This window comes from Cataglyphis hispanica, chromosome 25, assembly GCF_021464435.1.
Source record: "Cataglyphis hispanica isolate Lineage 1 chromosome 25, ULB_Chis1_1.0, whole genome shotgun sequence".
NCBI lineage: Eukaryota > Metazoa > Arthropoda > Insecta > Hymenoptera > Formicidae > Cataglyphis > Cataglyphis hispanica.
In genome coordinates this window covers 3,226,080-3,245,454 of record NC_065978.1, presented here as the reverse complement: position 1 = coordinate 3,245,454, position 19,375 = coordinate 3,226,080, and the positions used below count along the sequence as shown (strand labels likewise).

Here is a 19,375-nt window from a genome sequence, read left to right as displayed (position 1 = left end):
TATAGAGCCCACCAATTAAATTTGTCACTTAGCGCGATACCACCGATGATCGGTCATGTCACACATACGTCACAATAATATATATATATATATATATATATATATATATATATATATATATATGTACGGTCGTCATGTTAGATTTACTCACTAGCTAAAGCAGTTTGATTCGATCCAACACTGTGTGAGTATGATTTTTCGTTTTGACAGTTTGTGATAAGGTTCCGCGTATAATTACGCGATGAATAGGTTCGAGTACGCCGATTCTCGGCTTATGCCGAATGAGGTTTACGTGAGACGTGATATGGCCGTGCGTCTCTACGACGGCGATATAAAGGTGATTGATGTCACAGATGTATACTTGCAGGGAACGATGTCAGTCCCCGAAGACGTACATCCAGTGCGCTCTTATATATATATATATATATATATATATATATATATATATATATATATATATTTTTTTTTGTTTTAGGATATAAATATAATTGCTCATAACATAATTATTATAATTGTTTATAACATAATTTTATATTAATATTAGGATAACTTTTCACAGACAAACTTCGAAGGCGGCGAATTAATCTTAACTAGTCACAGAATACTCTGGGGCAGACCTGGCGATATACCACGAGGTAATACTTGCTTGTCGCTGTCGCTTCGATATATCGTTTTCTTCGAGGAAGAGAATCCCGGACCGTTTTCCTTCGGACGTAGTAAAAAGATTGTATTACATCTCTCTGAACCTGCCATTGGTGAGATAAAGTTACACAAGTCAAACGATTAGTAAATTATAAATTAAACTAACAAATTAAACAATCTTCGTATATATTTTTTTAGATAAAATGCCTGGTCCGCTGGATAATAGCCTGTCTAATTATGTCAAGTTGTCGTTTAAAGAAGGTTTAGATTCAAATTTTATAACACAATTATCCGATACCATTATAAAACGAGTATGGGAATTGGCTCCTACCACAGGTCTAAATGTGCCTAACGATGCGCATGATAATCGAGGAAATTCAAAACTGCTACCGCAGATAAAAACACGAACGGGTATCATTGGTATTGAAAGAAGTTTGCAAGAGAAGCAGAAAGAAACTGATCAAAATATATCGTTAGCGTTTCAAGACCTCACAAAACTTATGGATATGGCTAAAGACATGGTGGCCATCTCAAAGACAATCTCTGCTAAAATACGGGTGATTTTCAATGATTCCTTTGTAAGGTTGGACAAATCGAAGTTCATAATGCAAGATCATTGCAGGAGAGGCAAGGTGACATAACGGAAGATGAGACCGTGAGATTTAAGGCTTACCTAATGAGCTTAGGTATTGATGATCCAGTAACAAGGGATGCATACAAAAGCAGTAATGAATATTTTGAACAACTAGCAAGACAACTTGCATATATCTTAGAAGAACCGATAAAGGTTTGCAATTTATATATTTTGCAAATATATAAAGAGGATATGTAAATATGGGAAATGTTATAAATGATTTCAGGAAGTAGGCGGCATGATGACACTTACAGATGTTTATTGTCGTGTAAATAGAGCAAGAGGTTTGGAACTGTTGTCTCCCGAGGATTTATTACATGCCAGTAGACGGTTAGCGCCCTTAGGTTTACCGATTGTATTAAGAAGCTTTGATAGCGGCGTTATGGTTCTCCAAATTCGTTCTCATGATGATAATGCTGTCGTGGATCGTATAACGGAATTGGTAAATATTTGATTACACAAACATTAATAAAATGAAAATTTTTAATCCATCCATTATGTTTTATCCACATAAAACTTTCAGCTGAAGGAAAAGGAATCTTTGACGGCCGAAGACCTCGCACAATCGGAGGGTATATCAGTATTGTTAGCGCGCGAGCGATTGCTAGTCACAGAAAAGCACGGCAAAGCGTGCAGGGACGATTCGATAGAGGCTTTGAGATTTTATCCGAATTTATTTTTAGAAGAGATATCTAGTGAGTAATTTTCAGATGCCCTGTAAGCATGATTTTTTTTAATTTTTTTTTTTTTTTATTATAATCAGATTATCATTGGTCATCATGTAAAACAGCAACACTTCAAGTTTTTATATATTTCTTAAGCCTTTATATGATCAAAGTATAGCTAAATTAATTAAACATAGTTATTTTGTAAAATACACAAAATTAATTAATTTTTTTTTTATTAATTATTTTTTTCTTTTTAATTATTAATTATTTTCTTAAGTATATAATTGTCTTGGTTCTGACATCTAAGTGACATCTGACATTTAATATTTTTTTAATAATTTAAATCTTTCAAAATAATAGTTACTTCTTTGTATATATGTTACATAAATATGAATCGAAGATTATACCGAATCGCATATTTTATATTTCATAACCGAAAGAATTTTGAAAAAAAGTTGGAAAGTTAAACTTATTTTAAATTATATGGGATTATGTGCGTGCACATGTGTGTGTGTGCGCGCGCGCACGCACGTTTAGTACTGTAAAGGTGCAATGAAATAAATTTTATATCTATATCAACATAATCTCTTTTAACACAATCAACGCTTGAAAAGATAGAAAACACTGATTGAGGGAAGAAACTAATTAAGATAACATGTGTATATATATATATATATATATATATATATATATATATATATATATATATATAGATGATGAATATATACATACATTATAAATGAAATTAAATGTGTATTTAAACTTGTTTCCACATAATAAGTGTAAGACAAGGCAATGAAGTGCAAGGCATCATGCATTTTAATTGAAATATATTTTTTTTAGATTTATTCATTAAACGAACCGTGTAAATAGAACCGCAACCATGATTAACAATGATTGTGTATAATTAATAGTACATGATTTTCCGTATTATGTTATTTATGTATATACAGGATGGAGATTATTTTCTAAAATAGCGGTTTAATACATTTGTTATTATATTCTTTGACAAATTTAGAATCAATTTTTCCTTGAATATTTTTCTTTTATTTTTCAATTTTTATGATTAAATATCTTAGTAATTAAAAGTTAAATTAAGATTCTCTCAAAGTGTCTATGCTATCTGAAATTATATAATGTAAAGAATAAAATGTTGTTATTTATTCTCTTATACTGGTCAAGTTTAATCTGAAGAAAATAATTTATTTTAATTAATTTCAGTCTTTAATTTTAACTTGTTTATAATTAAGAAATATTAGTAGGTATTTCAATACTTTGATCATACACACATCAAGAAATTCATTCTAAAGATAATTCAAGAATATATCGGCAAATTTTAATCCACTACTTCAGATGCACCCTGTATTAGACATTGTGTTATATATTGTATAGCATATAAATGTCTGCTGTACAATACCGTCCACTATCAGTGAATTACGGTATCTTCCACAAGTGAATGCGGTTAAATTTGTTCGCACAATTAATATAGTATAGTACAAGATGTCGTATAACAATACATATATATTATACCTTTGACGAACACAAGCTCGAACGTACCTGTTCGTTTAAAAACAGTTACTTTACAAACATTAATTTATACATCAAAAAGTCCGACTACTATATTTATGTCCAATTATTACATACTTGGAACAATCATTCGTGTAATATTATTTGTACATTATAAAATACTCTTTGAAAATAAAATAAAAAATTTGCGCATTTTATTAAATTTCTTTATAAAGATCAATGTTGATATCGCGCAATTGTTAGAATTAATTTGCGCGTGCGATAATTTTTCCATTAATTCCTAATGATTTTAACGTTTGAGGTACGTTCGAGTGCATTTTGAAATGCAATAGGGAAGGCTTGGCAAGGTTCATTCTTTAAAAGGTCTCACTTTAATCAACGAGATACGAAGACTATAATGCATATATACATATACAGGATGGGGTGGAATGTGCCCTTATTATATCACAGAGAGGCGTAACAAAAATATAAAATAATTTAAATTTTATATAGTATTTTGTATGTGAACTTTTTCTCGCGTTTCATTCATGCAATCGCTATGTGTTTTTCGTGATTCGTCCTACAAATTGTTAATATTGTAAAATTATTAGTAATACCGATATATGTTGGAATATTTACTTATCGACGCGCATGTAGTATTGCTGTATAATATACCATTTATTTATTAACATATTGCTAATAACATATAGTTTTCAACTCTGACGTGCGCTTTGAGAATTTAAGAAAAATTAATTTTTTAAATCTATTCTATTAAAAAAGAAGTTATAATTATTAATGCGCATATGGTGACGCTATTTGTGGTACGAATCACTCTACACTATTATTGTCATTATCATTCGGTTCTCTCTCTTTCTCTAATTTTCTCTGGTTGTCTCTCTTTTCTTTTGTATTACATTTTTTGAATTTCTTTATTATTCTCTTATCGTCTCGTCCTCGCCTACTCTTTTTCTATGCTGTAATCGCTTTTCCAATGTCTTTCATTCTTCTACTTTTCTTCTATCGCTTTTTATCTTTTACCATATTAGAACTAGCCTCTGACAAAATTAAATTCTGAAAAAAACGAGATGCAAACTATTAAACAACTCTCATTTCTTTTCCTCTGAACTCGTCCTGCGTATATGATATCATATCAGATTAATATATACACAAGAATTCCGAGAACGGTGCGTATATCAGTAGCAATAACTCCAGAGAACATCCTCTTATATTACTTCACGTAACGATAACTTTATCGTTGCGAGAAAATCAAATTATGAGAAAATCCAACGCATTTTCGTTGAAATAAGGACCTTGAACTCCTTTCGCAACCGTTTTCTGTGCGACACCGTATATACGACGTTCACGTATAGACAAACGCGTAGACACGTTATATAGTAGATGCGTAATATACGCATAGACGTGAATCGCGCATAGGTATTAAGAATAAAAGTTCAGTTTGTGCTGATATACAACAGTGTTAGATGCTAAAATATCAATCTTGGCGTATATGTATATACGTATGTATGGGTATGTATATATATATACATATAGATTATGCGTATCTTCGCTTATGTACAATACCTCCTTATTACTTATACACACATACACGCATGCACGCATAACTCTTTACATTAAAATCTACAAATTATACATAATTGCACATATTATTTAACACAAAAAAAGCTGCTTCCGTTATTTTGATTAAACTACCTAAAAGACAATAAAGTTCCAACTCTAAACCTATAAATTATCAATAAAGAAAATTTTAATTGTTTGCAAATTTTAGCTATTTTAGCAAAAGTTAGAAATAGATAAATTGTTAGATTAAAACTATAGATAAAAGATATTATATAACTCTAAGTGTCGCAAATAAGAAACTTACAATAAAATTTTACAATGATATAATCTTTCCATTATTAGCCATCATTATTAGCCACCGTTATTAAAGATAGTCGTCACTATGATTCTCGCAAAATACATGTTCTCCGTTCTCCTATCTCTGTCGCGTGATTTTCCGTCTATCTAAATTTATTCTTGCGTATATAATATATCAGTGAAGAGATAAAATCGTTCGCAAAGGGATTGCGCCTTACAATTAGATTTATGAAGATTAATGAGAAGTGAGCGATATTAGTCCCATTAGTAGTTGGCGATAGAAAAATCTGCATAAGTTAATAAATGCGAAGTGGAATAGTGGATTTTTTATGAGACGAGAAGAGTGTATAGTATAGATTGTAAAATTTTGCTCGTAATAATGTATTTTCTTATATATATGTATATACGTACACGTATGCGCGCGTGTACAAAGACTAAGGTTGCAAGTTGCATGTATATGAAGAGGTACAAAAGTTGTAGAATAGGCGTTGAGGTCCAAAAGGCTGTCTAATTCGTGCGAGTCATTTAACATTTGTTTTTTTTTGTTTTTTTTCTTTTCAGTAATGATTGAATGTCAAGGATCGAGGGTGTCGGAACTGTGTATCTAAAAAACTTATGCACCGATGGCTTCAATCGCGCTTTACAAACGACAGAGCGTTAAAAGAGACTCATCAGAAATTTATTTTGCATTATTAAATTTTTAATTTCAAAATTTGAAATTATTTAAAAAGTAATTTTTCTTTTATTTCTTTCTAATCTGTGAAAACTAATATTTTATATCTCTGATAATCGAGATAATTATCCAAAATGAAACTCAAAAAGTCATTGAGCTAAGTTAAGAGAATTAAAACAGAAAGGAATAGCTTCAACACAAGCTTCTTAAATTGGATCAATTCTAAAATTTGAGAGCTCTATGCATCACAAAATCATTCTCATCAATTTCTTTTTTAATCTGTCTAATTTTATAGAGTAAATAATGTTTATTTTTGTTATTGTTGATGCTGGTAAGAAAAATGCACTTAAATTCTGCGATTATCTGTTATAATAAACTTGAGAAATATTGAATAAATTGCGAAGGAGCACATATAAGTCCCTATATGGGTCACCATCATACATAGTGATGGAATTTTTAAAATAACTACAGAAGAGAGAAATCTACGGAGTTTTCCCTTACATGCTAATTTTACGATATTTCTTTCTTATATCTAATCTAGTTAAATTCTAATGATAGTCAAAAATTGTGACCCTTAGTTCTTAAAAGGCAAGACATGTAATTGCCTAAAAATCAATTTATATAGGGAGCTATGACGATTACATAAATCGTGTGTATCTGATTTTTCACGAATGCAGAATCGTCATATTTATTGCAAAAGCTGCCAAGTCTCTCAAAATAGTTCCGACACCATCGAATGTTGCAATTGGGCATCGATTTTTCTGTCGCGTAGATTACCTTGTCATGGAATGGATCGTGCGATTAGAATTAACGCACATATGTGAAAAAATACATTCTTATTGTTTTTATTTACGGCAATAACCACGCACGGCAGTAACTGTGCGCTATCATATTTATTTTTTTATAGATAATAATTATTCAATCATGTGTATGACGCAAGGAAAGTGATATTATGGATAATGTTGTAAGAACTCAAAATTCGTCTATCACTAAAAAAAAAAAAAAGCCAATGTTTTCATGATACTGATAAATGAATTGCAGGAATGATGAAGGAAAATGATTTACTAATAATTACGTGGTTGATTTTCGCGAACGTTCATAGCTGGAGTCCTAAGAGAAAAACTTGTAATTAAGATATCCCTAAAAAAGAGATCCATAAAATGCAAAAAGTAATTGCTTCGAGAGAGATATGTAATAGAATACATTACTAGAAATTTTGCGTCGTATTTCAGTCAGTCGCATCAAATGCTTTCAGTTTTATCTATCCACTAAGAAGAAAAATTTAATTTTGCTACTTAATCGATTGCAGTTTGCACGATTTTTCGGATAATGATGTAAGCGCAAAATTTGCGCTCAACGAGTTCATTTTCGACAAACTGGAGAATTAAAATAAATAATATCGGATCTCGCGATGTGCAGTAAGATTCCGTATCGATTGTAAATTTTTTTGTTAAATGATATCGCGCATTTACCATCCACAGTAGTCTGAACGATTGTTAATTAGATAATTAGGATGCTTATGACATCTCCCCGTGTATGTGAGAGATCGTATCTTATTTTACATTCAGAGTATACAAGTACGCATATATCTCTTCCGGACACGCATAAATACATCAAAGAACACGGGCGTGACACAAAATTTTATACGAGATGGTACACGCGCGCGCGAAAAGTAATACTTTAAGACTGCTTTCTGCCACTCCGGTCATCTTTTCGCTCTCGTCCCGCGATCGTGACGATTCCGCTTCTACTTTCTGAGAGGATGCCACATGGCGACCGGACGCCGCAAGGCCGCCAACATTTGTCTCCAATGCGCCAGCGCTTTTCCCGTCGAGGTAGATCCTATGATGATGTGGCCGACAGAATACGCCTTTGGACTCGTACTATTTTGGTCGCCATTCAATTCCGCCACCGTCAATCTCAGCTGTATAGTCTAGGAAAAGATATATTTAGAAATATCTCTACATAGCTAGATATAAATTTATAGACAGAATACATATCGATTTATAAAAAAAATATAATATTGGAAGGACTTTTAAGAAAATCCATATCTCTTAAGCAAAAGTTGATTCAAAAAATTATATTATATTTTCATATAATATGTTTTCATCATTGTAATATTTATACATATATATCATTTCGAAGTGAAAATTTATTCAAAACCTGTAAAGCGTGCGCTGGCATGCTAAATATTATCGCTTCGTTGAAGATTGGACTTTTCTCGCCTTTCTTTACGGACGTTTTCTTTTTATGTATCTTTTTCCCTTGTTGAAGTAGGTATACCTTAGTGAATGTAAAAAAAAAATATATGTTAATATATTTTTCTCAAGTTATTTATTAAAATACATATACAATATAAAGAGAGCATGATCAGCTTAAATTACCTTAACGAAGAAATCACCTGGAGTTGAATTCGCGCCGCGCAAATTGCGAGCTTTAACTACTACGAGAGTGAGTCTCTCTGCCGTTGGCAAGTAACTGAGAGAGAACAGCAGCTCTCCTAGATGTGGAGTGGGTAAGGCAGGTCCACTGAGCGATAGCCACGTTGTAGCTGGTGGCCTCCCTACAGGTCCGAGTTTTAAACTGGCTTCACCAATTAACGATGCGCCGCCACCGATGCTAGATTCATCAGAAAACACCTAAATAATGAAAAGAAAAATCTATTTTAATTCATGTATCGCTATAAATACAATCCGAATCCTATTAACTACAAATCAACTTAAAATCATTCATTTAAAAAGCAAATTTATCTATTTTGCTACTTGTAATATTTAAATTGCATAAAATAGAAATAGCGTGAACAAAAATCAATAGCGCAAAGTACCTCAACGAGAAGTGTTTTGCCTGTCGGACCGCCATCGAGGGGAAATAGAAATTTCTCTTGATAACTAGGCGATGGACATCCCCTATAAATTCTCGTTTGTACGTGGGTTTGCCTGTCAGGTAAAAGACATACTCTGCAAAAGAAAAATGTATTAAATACGCGTGCTCAAAAGTTAATTAATTATTAATTTTCTGAGAAAAGAAGAGAAAATAAAATAAATCGTTATAAAAGAAAATGACGGAAAATATATTTTCTAAAATAATTATTAATCGATTTTATAATAAAAAGATTATGGTACAAAAATTATTGTATGCTAGTTTTATTAAGAATAACAATATTATATAGAGAAAGAGAAGAAGATAGAGATATCCACCTAACAAAAGTATCTTGTGCTGGAGTATCGTCGACGGCAACGAGATCCCTGGCTTCCAGAATGCTCACGACCAAATCACCCTCGCAGTCGCTTCCACGACCACCCCACCTCTCATGTTCGAGTCCAACGCAGATATGGCCTACAATGGGTGCTTCTTCGAGATCGTTCAGATTCACGCTAGTGTCAGAACATACGCTCTCGCAGCTGATCGCTCTTTTTAAGGTAGATTCGTCGGGTGGTGGTTCCGGCTCGGGACCGAGTGAACCTCGACGATTTCCCAATCTAGTGTAATCGTTCATCGCGTAACCCAAATACGACTCCTCCAGATTTTGTGAAAGTCGTCTCTTGGATTGCACCTCTTCTAAGACGTAGAGTTCTTGGCTATTCCGTCTCCTAATGAAAACAAATTTTATAGATAATGTACATGCGTTTACAATGCTTCAAGATAACAAAAAAGAGATAATTTAGAGGAACATTGCATAATTTTTTTTATTGTGTCAATTCTTACCTCGATGGATCGGCTACATCAAATTCTACATATTCGTGAATGCCGTTTAGTCTCTCTATACTTTTACGTCGTTGTTCGAGGCTATTGAAAATATCCTAGAATGTGATAAATTTAATAAATTTACGAATATATAATACATATATCTGATATTACATTAAATATAAATTTCTTATAATCGGTACATACACCTTTCTAATTGGATTATGAAGAAATAAAAAACAACACGTACCTCTGACGTTCGAGTAAAACTCGGATCTGATAAATAAATATAAGGCTCATGATTGTTCTCTTTAACCAACAAAGGAGACGACGGTGGATCCTGTAAACTATTGTATACCTACAGACAACAAAAATATCATATTCAACATGGGAACAAAAAAGAATATAACTTATTCGTGATATTATGTAAAATAAAAAAAATAAGTTAGTACTTCTTGCGCTGTTCTGTGAGCTTCCAAATTTAGTTCAGGACTATAAAGATCGGAACTCCGTCTCGAATCATCCGGACCGGTCACATCTGGATCGGTTTCTGCATAAATATCCCGCATATCTTGCAAGTATTCAGCGTCTTGTGAATTGTCTCCGGTGTTATCATTTCCGAACGGTGGAAACGTAAGTCGCTGTATTTGTTGCGCCGAGGAAAGCACCGAACTATAGAAAAAATGTTACAATTAGATATAAAAAGATCTATAAGAATAAGAGTAAATGTCATTAAAAAATTGATGGTACTCAGGGCTAAAATAATTATTCATGTTTTCTCTCTTTTTGAATACTCCTTTTAAAAAGAATTCTAATTAATTTAAAAACTTTATATATATATAATTATATTTTTTTCTAAAATAAAAATTAGCTCCTAATAAAAAGTGTCAAAATTACAAATTTGTTGCGTCATTTTAATTGATTTATAAAGAACATATATATCTACTTCATCAGTTTTTAATAAAATGTAAATTTTTAATAATTAGTAACTTTTTAATAATTAATAACTTACTTATAAAACTCCGAAGCATCTATGTAACTCTGCGTGGTGACAGATCTGAGCGCGCTGAATATTCTCTCGCCAGTAGTCGGGCTATTCTTCTTAGGGATATCTTGAGGTGGATCTGGTGGCGCAGGTGGCGGCGGTATCGGACTCGAAGCCGATTCACTCGTGATCTTCGTCTCGTCTTCGATCGATCCCTGAATCGCGTTCGCGAACAATATCGACTCCCGATTCGAATAGGCTTGGAGTTCGTTCACGGGTTCGTAGACGGGAAAATCGGGAAGACTCTGAATATACTGCGAGACACGTTGGAAGTCTTGCGACTTGGATAAAGCGCCATGAAAAATATACGGATCGACAACCTCCTGCTGATCGGAAACGGTACTCTTGAATGGAGTCATCTCGATATTTTGCGTGTCGCTGTTTTTCCGATTGTGATCGCCGTTTAACTCGTCACTGTTCTGAAGCATCTTGGACACGGTTTGAGGTCCGTATATCGATTCCATGATCATCTGACTGGCTGCGTTTGACGAATTCGTCGCGCTGCTCAAGCTATTCGATACTCCTCTCGAGTCATTCCTCGCGTACGACCGCACGGCATGATTCCTCTGGACAATTTCGTAGTCGCCATAATTTCGATTGACATCCTCGCTGTCCAAACGGCTGTCTAAGGAATGGTTCATCCCATACCTAAGCCGTATCGAGTCTTTGGAAGGATGCTCAAATTGTCTGTAAAGTCAACGTCAAAAAAGATTAAATAACAGCGGTTTTATAACTTCAGCACACATTTGCAATCTCAATATTTTAAATATAAATCAGTAAGCCTTTACACTTTTAATTATATATATAAAAGATTTCATAATTTTTATTATATATCGTATACCTGGTAGATCTAGAATCCATATGGTTCTGTTCGGTATAAGGCGTCATCTGAATGTTTTCTGCTATTGTTTTCGGATCGTCGAACAAGAAGGCGGAATGTTCGATCGACGGCGGAAAGGAGCCGTGGTGATTCTTCGGTTCGCTCTGAAAGAGAAACACGGACGGACCGGTGGCTCTCGATCGTATCGATCCTCTCTGCAACGACGGCGGCGGCGTCAGCGGACCCGGACCAGCCTCATGCATCTTCAGGTAGTCGACGGTACTCGGCGTCTGAAGTGGCGACGGCCTCGGACGAGCGGTCGGTCGTGGTTGAGGAGCTGGTCGAAGCGGTTGTGGCGGTATCGTGCTGCCGCCGAGGGGCGGATGTAAATCCCTGTCGACAGCCTCAAATCTGTATAATAGTATGTGAGTAATATAATATATTCTACACACATAGAGTGAGGCGCGCGCGCGCGCGCGTGTGTGTGTATGTGTGCATGAGTGAATATATAAAATATTTCAGAATTCTCTATTTCTTATAAATTTCAATTTGATTTAATTTTACTTTATCAAGAAAAAATTTATGAATTTAAAGAGAAATTTTTTTAAGATATGATAGAGTAGAACATTTTTTGTTTTTTTTTTAGAATATTTATGTTTGTATATTTATGTTTGTATATAAAATATTTTTATTTAGTTTGATTTTTTACTGAAAACAGATGCGATCAAAAACTTAATTAATTGAAGAAAGCTGTAAAATATTAGATTTTTTTTGCGTAAAATGATTTATTTATTACCTGTCGACTGCTTTCAGTTTGTAATAACAATGAATAATATATAGATAGAATATTTCAATTTGATTTAATTAATTTTTTCGAAGGTACAAATGTGTGTGTGTGTGTGTGTGTGTGTGTATGCAATTAATTTAATTATATTTTAAGACGCTTTTGCATAAAACATTTTGTCAGAGTCTTAATATCAGCAGCAGGGAGATATTTCAGATTAATTTTAATCGAGAGAAAAAACTTTTTCTTCCAGAAACTTGTTTAAACATCTTCTCGTTTAAGATCTTCTTGAAAGTCATGCTAAACTTCTTCTTTTCGCGTTCACGCTTTTCTAGTCATACATATAAAATCTATATATATATCATAAAATTGTGCAAAGATTTAATTATCGAATCGGTCGCATACCTGGTAAAGGCGCCTTGCGCATCTAGCCGGAGGTCGCTATCGCTATGCAGGAGATGTTGAGAGGTATTCCCAGTTTGGCGATATAGGCCTGGTATTGTCTGAGCGGTCGGATGCTGAGCCTTCACCAGTCCCACCTTCAAATAGTCATCGTAGAAATGGTGATATGATAAAACGATATTACTGAAGAAAATTCTAAAATTTCTGAATAAGAAAATTCGCGTTTAATCAAAATCGGTTTAAAATGTTGCCGTAATTATGGACACAGTTGTTTCATAAATAATTATTAGAGAAAAAAATATTTAGAAATCTCTACATAAATTCGATCGGTTTTATCAATTTCATCTTAAAACAGAGAAAAGAATTTATGCCGAGTAATCATGTAAATCAATAACTTTCCGATGATATAATTGTGAGCTATACACGAAAAGCAATAAAAGCTTCCTGGTGAAATTCACGAATGTATAATTTAATTTATATTTTTCGAGAATACACATTACCTTTTCCTCCCGTGGTGCCCAAAGCCAAGAAAGCCTCTGCCTCCATTCCTCGCAGACGCTCCAGACATTCCTCGTGCCAAATTGCCATCCGATACAATATCTGCGAGATTAACGCGATTACAGAAGCTAAACGCTAATTATGCCTATACCACAAGATAATGGGCTTGTTCAAGATCGTAAATATCTCGGAAATATCAGAGACAGCGAAATAGAGCAAAAGGCGAAATGCGATAATCCAAGTCGATTAATTGCTCGATTTGTTTATGAGGCGTTAAATTTACAATATTAATTAGATTTATTGAAATAACTTGATAATAAAATTATATGCTAGATTTTTAAGCATCAATTCTGAATGCGCGAATGCATTTGAATGTTCGTTTGCATTCACACATTTAGTGAAATATCTTTTGAATTTTTCGTATAATTTCCAAATTATGAAAAGCGTTATATAAATAAATTAATTTAGTAAATAAATAATTTCTTTACATTTTTTCTTGTTTTATACTTGTTGTTGCTAGGATAATTTTTAGCATGTAACAAGAATATTTAAACATAAATTCAAGACTCTGTACGTTAATAAATTATTAAATAAATTATTTATACAAAATTTATTTCACACATTTTCTAATCGTATCTACTATCATTTCATATATAAACTAAAGGTAATTATTTTTAATTGTTCTCCCTGTTACTCTCGGGCGAGACAAGTCTCGATTTATTATCTCGGAAAAGAATGGATCAAATTTGTGGTCTCTTATACAGACACTGAATTGCTAGTGCAATAATTACTCGCTGTGAATGATGGCTTTACTTGTTGCACGCATTAACGCGTTTAACAATATTTAGAGTGCATTATTATATTTTTGCGGCATTTCATCAAAAGTGAAGGAAAAATCATCTGAGATGGACTAAAAAACCTAAAGGCCCTAGAGCTAGAATCGCTTTTCATTTCTCGATTGTTTATGTATGAGCGCATATAAAAGCGTATAAAAAGCAATTCTTCTTTAAGCAAGAAAATCCTTAAAAAATCGATTATAAGTATATGGCCAACAGTTTTTATTTTCGAAATTGAATTTTATGTGTCACGTGTTATTATAGAATTTGATTTCACTACACGCGGCCATGAGTCTTGATATCATGATTACCTTCTGCAAAGGACAAGTGTAGCGCCGGCAGCGATGACGATGACCAAAACTATTCCGAGACCGGTGATAGCCCAACCCATTGTTGCGAATGCTTAACCCGATAAATCTTACAAGCAGAGCCTGAAATATATACAAGGATAAATTCGTCAAGACAATATTATCAGATTACATTCAAGAAACGATCGAAACATATTTATCTTTCATCATTATTTGATATGCAATTGCGGATGCAAAAATATTCGTCGTAAATCACAATACTTAGATTGTAAGTACATATAATTACAATTATAATTACATGCAAGTGTATGTGTGTGTATATGTATGGCACATATGATTGTAAAATAATATACGGAATAATATTCAAATAATATAGAAAAAAATTTGAGGGATAAAATATTTCCTCTAAATGCATGGTTGATTGAAATACGTACGTAATCGATCGACCACAGATTTGACAGAAGAGCACACCAAGTACTGGTATAAGCAGGGATGTTAAGAAGGGAATGGTGTTCCCCTACAAAATAGCACTTTTGTTCTTTCGCTACTCTCTCTCTCTCTCTCTCTCTCTCTCTCTCTCTCTCTCTCTCTCTCTCTCTCTCTCTCTCTCTTAGCGGAAACAATAGTGGCAATTAACAGCGCGTAAGATTTTAGAGCTTGAGATTCGAGAGAAAGCAAAGAGGATTCTCAAGTACATCTATTCAATATAGTTGCTTTCTCCTTCGTCCTTTTTAACGAAACAAAGGCTGAAGAAGATCTGAAAAATACCGTGGGAGAGCTTATCTTTAATTTAGCATCTAAAAATCGATTGCTTCTTTGCCCTCAATGAAAATATAAAATATCTTCTGATATAATATCTTGATTTGACGAATATCGCGTACCTTTAATATTGTTATATGCACATACAATGTGTACATGAAAATATTATTGTTGCTCTTGAATAAAGATTCAACGGCAATGACTAGAGAAAGTGGGTCAGCCAAGAGCTAGACATTATATGTTAGTTACATTTATGTCAGTGTGTCAAGGTAACCGAGATTTTTAAAATCTCTCGGGTTTAACGCATTGTGCTTTATAGATATTTTGCAAAATATTATATTTTATATTAATTCATATATAAAATATTTTATATACGCTTAAACATTATCATTTATATAATTAAAATGTCGTCAAAGTGAATATAAATCAAAAACAAAAATTAAATATATCTTTTATGTGCCCCAGCATTTTTCACACACATTTCTTTATGCAAGATGTACTTTTTTTAAGTCTTATCTTGGAATTATAAAGAAACTAATTCTTATATATATATATATATATATATATATATATATATATATATATATATATAAAATAAATATGACATAAAATATTTTACAGAATGTTCCGTGTTTCTCATAAAATATAAAAAGATTATATTTATTTAAAAATATGCGCAAATAACTCTATAAAGAATATGAAAAAATTCTATAAATATTTCGATTTATTAATTTTTTTATTTACAATAAATAGACATTAAATATATATATATCTATAAGTATGTTTGTTAAGAGTAATCTAAAGTCAGATTTCACATGAAGTACATTATATATACATACTTTCGTTTTCTCTTTATTATCAATAGTTCGTAAAGTTTCAGAATCGAATCTGACGATCTGTCATTTATAATTCACACGTAAATCGTTTGATAGAAACGTTACCTTGAAAGTTTTTACCTCGTGACGCACTTAAATTGGATTTATGATCTCCGCGGCTTGTCAACTTTCTGTTAAAGAATAAAATCGGATTTTGTAACCAAGTATCGCGTAAATATACATTAATAAATTTATTTTCAATCAACAGTTAGCCTACGTTGAATAAACCCGCGTATAATAAACTAAGACAATAAGCTGATTAATGTCTCATAAAATCCAATCGCCGACGTAATGTATAGTCGCTAATGCGGCTTCTGTACTTCTCTTACGTTCGCTTTTAAGTGGTAGATTCCGATAAGCTTTGAACTTTCTCTGTGTCGTCTGATCCATATTTATGAGACACTGTAAATTCACAATCGTGTTGCAAAGAACACAATGCGCCGCATCCACAGTTTCTAATTTACCCTTCTAATTTACCCTTATTTAACATATTCTGAATCACCGTAATGGCGTAATATATCCAACAGTTTTTGTATCTGTAATTTTCATAGCATCTCTGACACACATACATTACCAGAAAATTTGCGCTTAAAAAATTTATACTCACATTAAAATCAACACACATTAGACGATTTAACAATATTAGATTCATAAATGATTAGAAAAAAAAGAACCGATGAAATAGACATTTGCTAAATGTTTCCTTACTTTTTCCGTTACATAAATATTTCACATGCCCGGCATGTACACCGTAAGTGTTTTCCGTTTTATCAACGGTCGAACCTGATTTAAATTTCCACTATAAGGATGGTATATCGGGACGAAGAGAGGCAGAGGAAAGAAAATAAAATATTGAAGTCTATCGCGAAGTGCTCTCGTCTGCGTAGCATACATCGAAAAGTGCCTGAGGGAATTAGGCATGTAGATTAAATATTTAGATTTGCCGGATATTTGACTAATACACGCTTGACTTCTCAAATCAAATATCCTGCTTCACTAAAATGTTTTTTTTTTTTTATGAGTTTATTGGAATTGTATTGTCATCGTTTAGTTCTGTCTGCATATAGAAAAACTTCATCGAAACGATAATATATTATTAACTCTGTTGGTTCTGTTTTTAAAGTTATGTATTTCCGAGAAAATTATTATTGCTTCAGAAGTGCTTCTCTCTCTCTCTCTCTCTCTCTCTCTCTCTCTCTCTCTCTCTCTCTCTCTCTTTTCGAATATTAAAAACTATAAATTATAATATTTGCCCACCTCGAGTTTAATGGCAAGTTCATTGATATGCGGATTTTTTCATAGCAAAAACATCGAGAAACCAATAATTTCGCAATTATAAACAATTAAAGACAAAGTATCTTCAGCGAACTTTAGCAAAGTTTCAAGACGTAGGTGTAGCAAAACGTAGGAGTACTCTTAGTTATAATTTTAAGAAAATCTTAAGAGAAAATTTTAATTCAAAGTTTAATCATCAAGAGGCAAAGAAATAAAAATTAAAAAATTGAAGACGACGATTTTTTTCCTTGACATTTTCGCTAAGGATCGATTTTAAGTATTTCAAAAAATTTAAATTGCAATTATGTAATTATTTTTTCGTCAAAGTTATGCAGGTATAAATAGGGACTGTATAATTATACACTGTATATATAAATTATATTTTAGATAAAGTCAAGAACCTTAATAAATTCTAAACTCTTGTATACACTTGCTTATCAGTCAATTTTAGATACTGGCGGGTCGCACTCGGTATGACACATGGCCATCGATCTGCTCGTCATTCTCCAAAAATTTAAAAAAACGCGTTGCTTGCGGAAATTAACGAAGTTACGATTTTGCAGGTTACTGGGTCAGCCGTTAGGCGAATTTAATATGGCTTAGGATCGCGCGGAATTTCGAGACTGCCGCACATTCTCGACTCATTCCTCTCATGAGAGAGAGTTTTCCTTCTTCCGCCGTTCCATCCGGAGATAAGAACAGCCTCAAAGGAGGGAAGGAAATTGTTCGAGAAAAGGAGAAGAAGAGGGATAGCTGCTGGAGCACGAGAAAGGAGGAGAGAGCTCGCGGAGCTCTCTAGAGCAGAAATCTACAATAGAACGCGCATCGAGAGCTTCTTTTTTTCTCTTTGTCCTGCTTCGCATCCTCCCTTTTGTACGCAAACCGAATGGACGAATGTCAGAGGAATGTGGAAAAGAAGTCCCTGAGGAACCTCTCTCCGTTATAACTGTAAGGCTGTAACCCTGGAAAAGAATTTCCCTCCCAAGAGAAAAGGAACCAACGCTTCGATATATTATCATTACATGTCCATTAAATATTTAAACAAAAAAAATATTACGCTTTATATATGTATTATATTTGTTGACCGCTATGTTTGCATTTATGACCTAATGCCGTAAATAAATTATAAATTACATTAATTACCTATTAAATGTGATGAAATAAAATAATTATAAATAATAATAATTAACAATTTAGATGCACAATCAATGTAAAGTTTTATTGAAGTAAAAAATTTAATTTCAGTTGAGAGAGAGAGAGAGAGAGAGAGAGAGAGAGAGAGAGGAGAGAAAGGGATTGTCGGCGACAGACATTATTTCATCAAAACTCATCACGAAATGTAATCTTCGTATCGATTTTTACATTATATAACATCAATACATTAAACTAACTTCGTTATTGTAAGTCGATAGTAAAAAATATTGACATGAATTAAAATGTAAATGGAATCGATTATAGCGAATAAAAGATTAATCAGCCTCTATTCGCAGAATAAATTGAAAAAATTACAGAGAAGATATAATCCACAAATGTAAACAAAGATATTATCATCAAGAACATTTGCACCTTATTCGTAATATCTTTTACGAGAGGCCTAATAATAGGTTTATTGTGCGAGCTTCGTTTCTATTTCCGAAGAGCTGATCCTTTTATAACACATGCGCCAACGCATGCCTCTGCGATGATTGAGTCAATCAATTTTTTTTTTTTCAGCCTCGTTTACCGTTTCCTCATTCCATTTATTTCCGGTGAGAGAACAGTCTGCGCGCGCGTGTAAATACTCGCAATTCCATCTTTCCATACGTTTTCCTCAAATCTCTCGGGCGTGGAACGGGGCGGAAATCAATGGCTGAGATAAACCCCTATTCGATTTTCGAGATGGTCGCGGCTCATCGGAGTCTGGTGGGCCATGCGACACGTTTGCGCGCACACATGTAAAGCTATCTGTATTCCAAAGAGCAGTAGTAAATGACTATAGTACAGCTAGTCGCAGCTAGTGGGGCAACGTAATCAGATTTGCAAGAGAGCGATGGATTCCATCAACGCTTGCATCTTCTTCTCTCCCTATCTTTCTCTTTCTCTCTCATTCTC

The 19,375-nt window shown here is 33.2% G+C and overlaps 2 protein-coding genes across 7 annotated transcripts in view; one reads left to right on the top strand and one right to left on the bottom strand.

The window, feature by feature from the left end:
- The first annotated feature begins 148 nt into the window (after positions 1-148).
- LOC126858408 (vacuolar protein-sorting-associated protein 36) lies at positions 149-6,000 on the top strand. 3 transcript variants are annotated; one of them, XM_050608692.1, is made up of 7 exons: positions 149-337; positions 560-755; positions 841-1,199; positions 1,265-1,429; positions 1,503-1,718; positions 1,800-1,971; positions 2,040-2,557. In XM_050608692.1, the coding sequence occupies exons 1-7, from the start codon at positions 242-244 to the stop codon at positions 2,117-2,119; spliced, it is 1,284 nt and encodes a 427-aa protein (XP_050464649.1). In that variant the 5' UTR covers positions 149-241; the 3' UTR covers positions 2,120-2,557. The 3 variants fall into 3 exon arrangements, with proteins under 3 accessions (XP_050464649.1, XP_050464650.1, XP_050464651.1); XM_050608693.1 differs by lacking the exon at positions 2,040-2,557 and adding an exon at positions 5,887-6,000 and having other exon boundaries at positions 150-337; XM_050608694.1 differs by lacking the exon at positions 2,040-2,557 and adding an exon at positions 2,788-5,880 and having other exon boundaries at positions 150-337.
- Positions 6,001-7,745: 1,745 nt separating this feature from the next.
- The window catches only part of LOC126858403 (uncharacterized), a 55,324-nt gene continuing 43,694 nt past the window's right edge, over positions 7,746-19,375 (bottom strand). For 2 of the 4 annotated variants that reach the window (XM_050608683.1, XM_050608682.1), the window contains exons 2-14: positions 14,379-14,498; positions 13,234-13,333; positions 12,737-12,870; positions 11,569-11,958; positions 10,695-11,414; positions 10,135-10,354; positions 9,933-10,040; positions 9,704-9,798; positions 9,196-9,588; positions 8,823-8,955; positions 8,383-8,637; positions 8,162-8,281; positions 7,746-7,931 (exon numbers count right to left, since the gene is read on the bottom strand). In XM_050608683.1, the coding sequence (XP_050464640.1) occupies positions 7,746-7,931; positions 8,162-8,281; positions 8,383-8,637; positions 8,823-8,955; positions 9,196-9,588; positions 9,704-9,798; positions 9,933-10,040; positions 10,135-10,354; positions 10,695-11,414; positions 11,569-11,958; positions 12,737-12,870; positions 13,234-13,333; positions 14,379-14,458 (2,934 nt within the window). In that variant the 5' untranslated portion in view covers positions 14,459-14,498. Of the gene's footprint in view, positions 7,932-8,161; positions 8,282-8,382; positions 8,638-8,822; positions 8,956-9,195; positions 9,589-9,703; positions 9,799-9,932; positions 10,041-10,134; positions 10,355-10,694; positions 11,415-11,568; positions 11,959-12,736; positions 12,871-13,233; positions 13,334-14,378; positions 14,499-14,809; positions 14,931-19,375 lie in introns of those variants that run through there. The other 2 variants (XM_050608684.1, XM_050608685.1) reach the window with 2 other exon arrangements.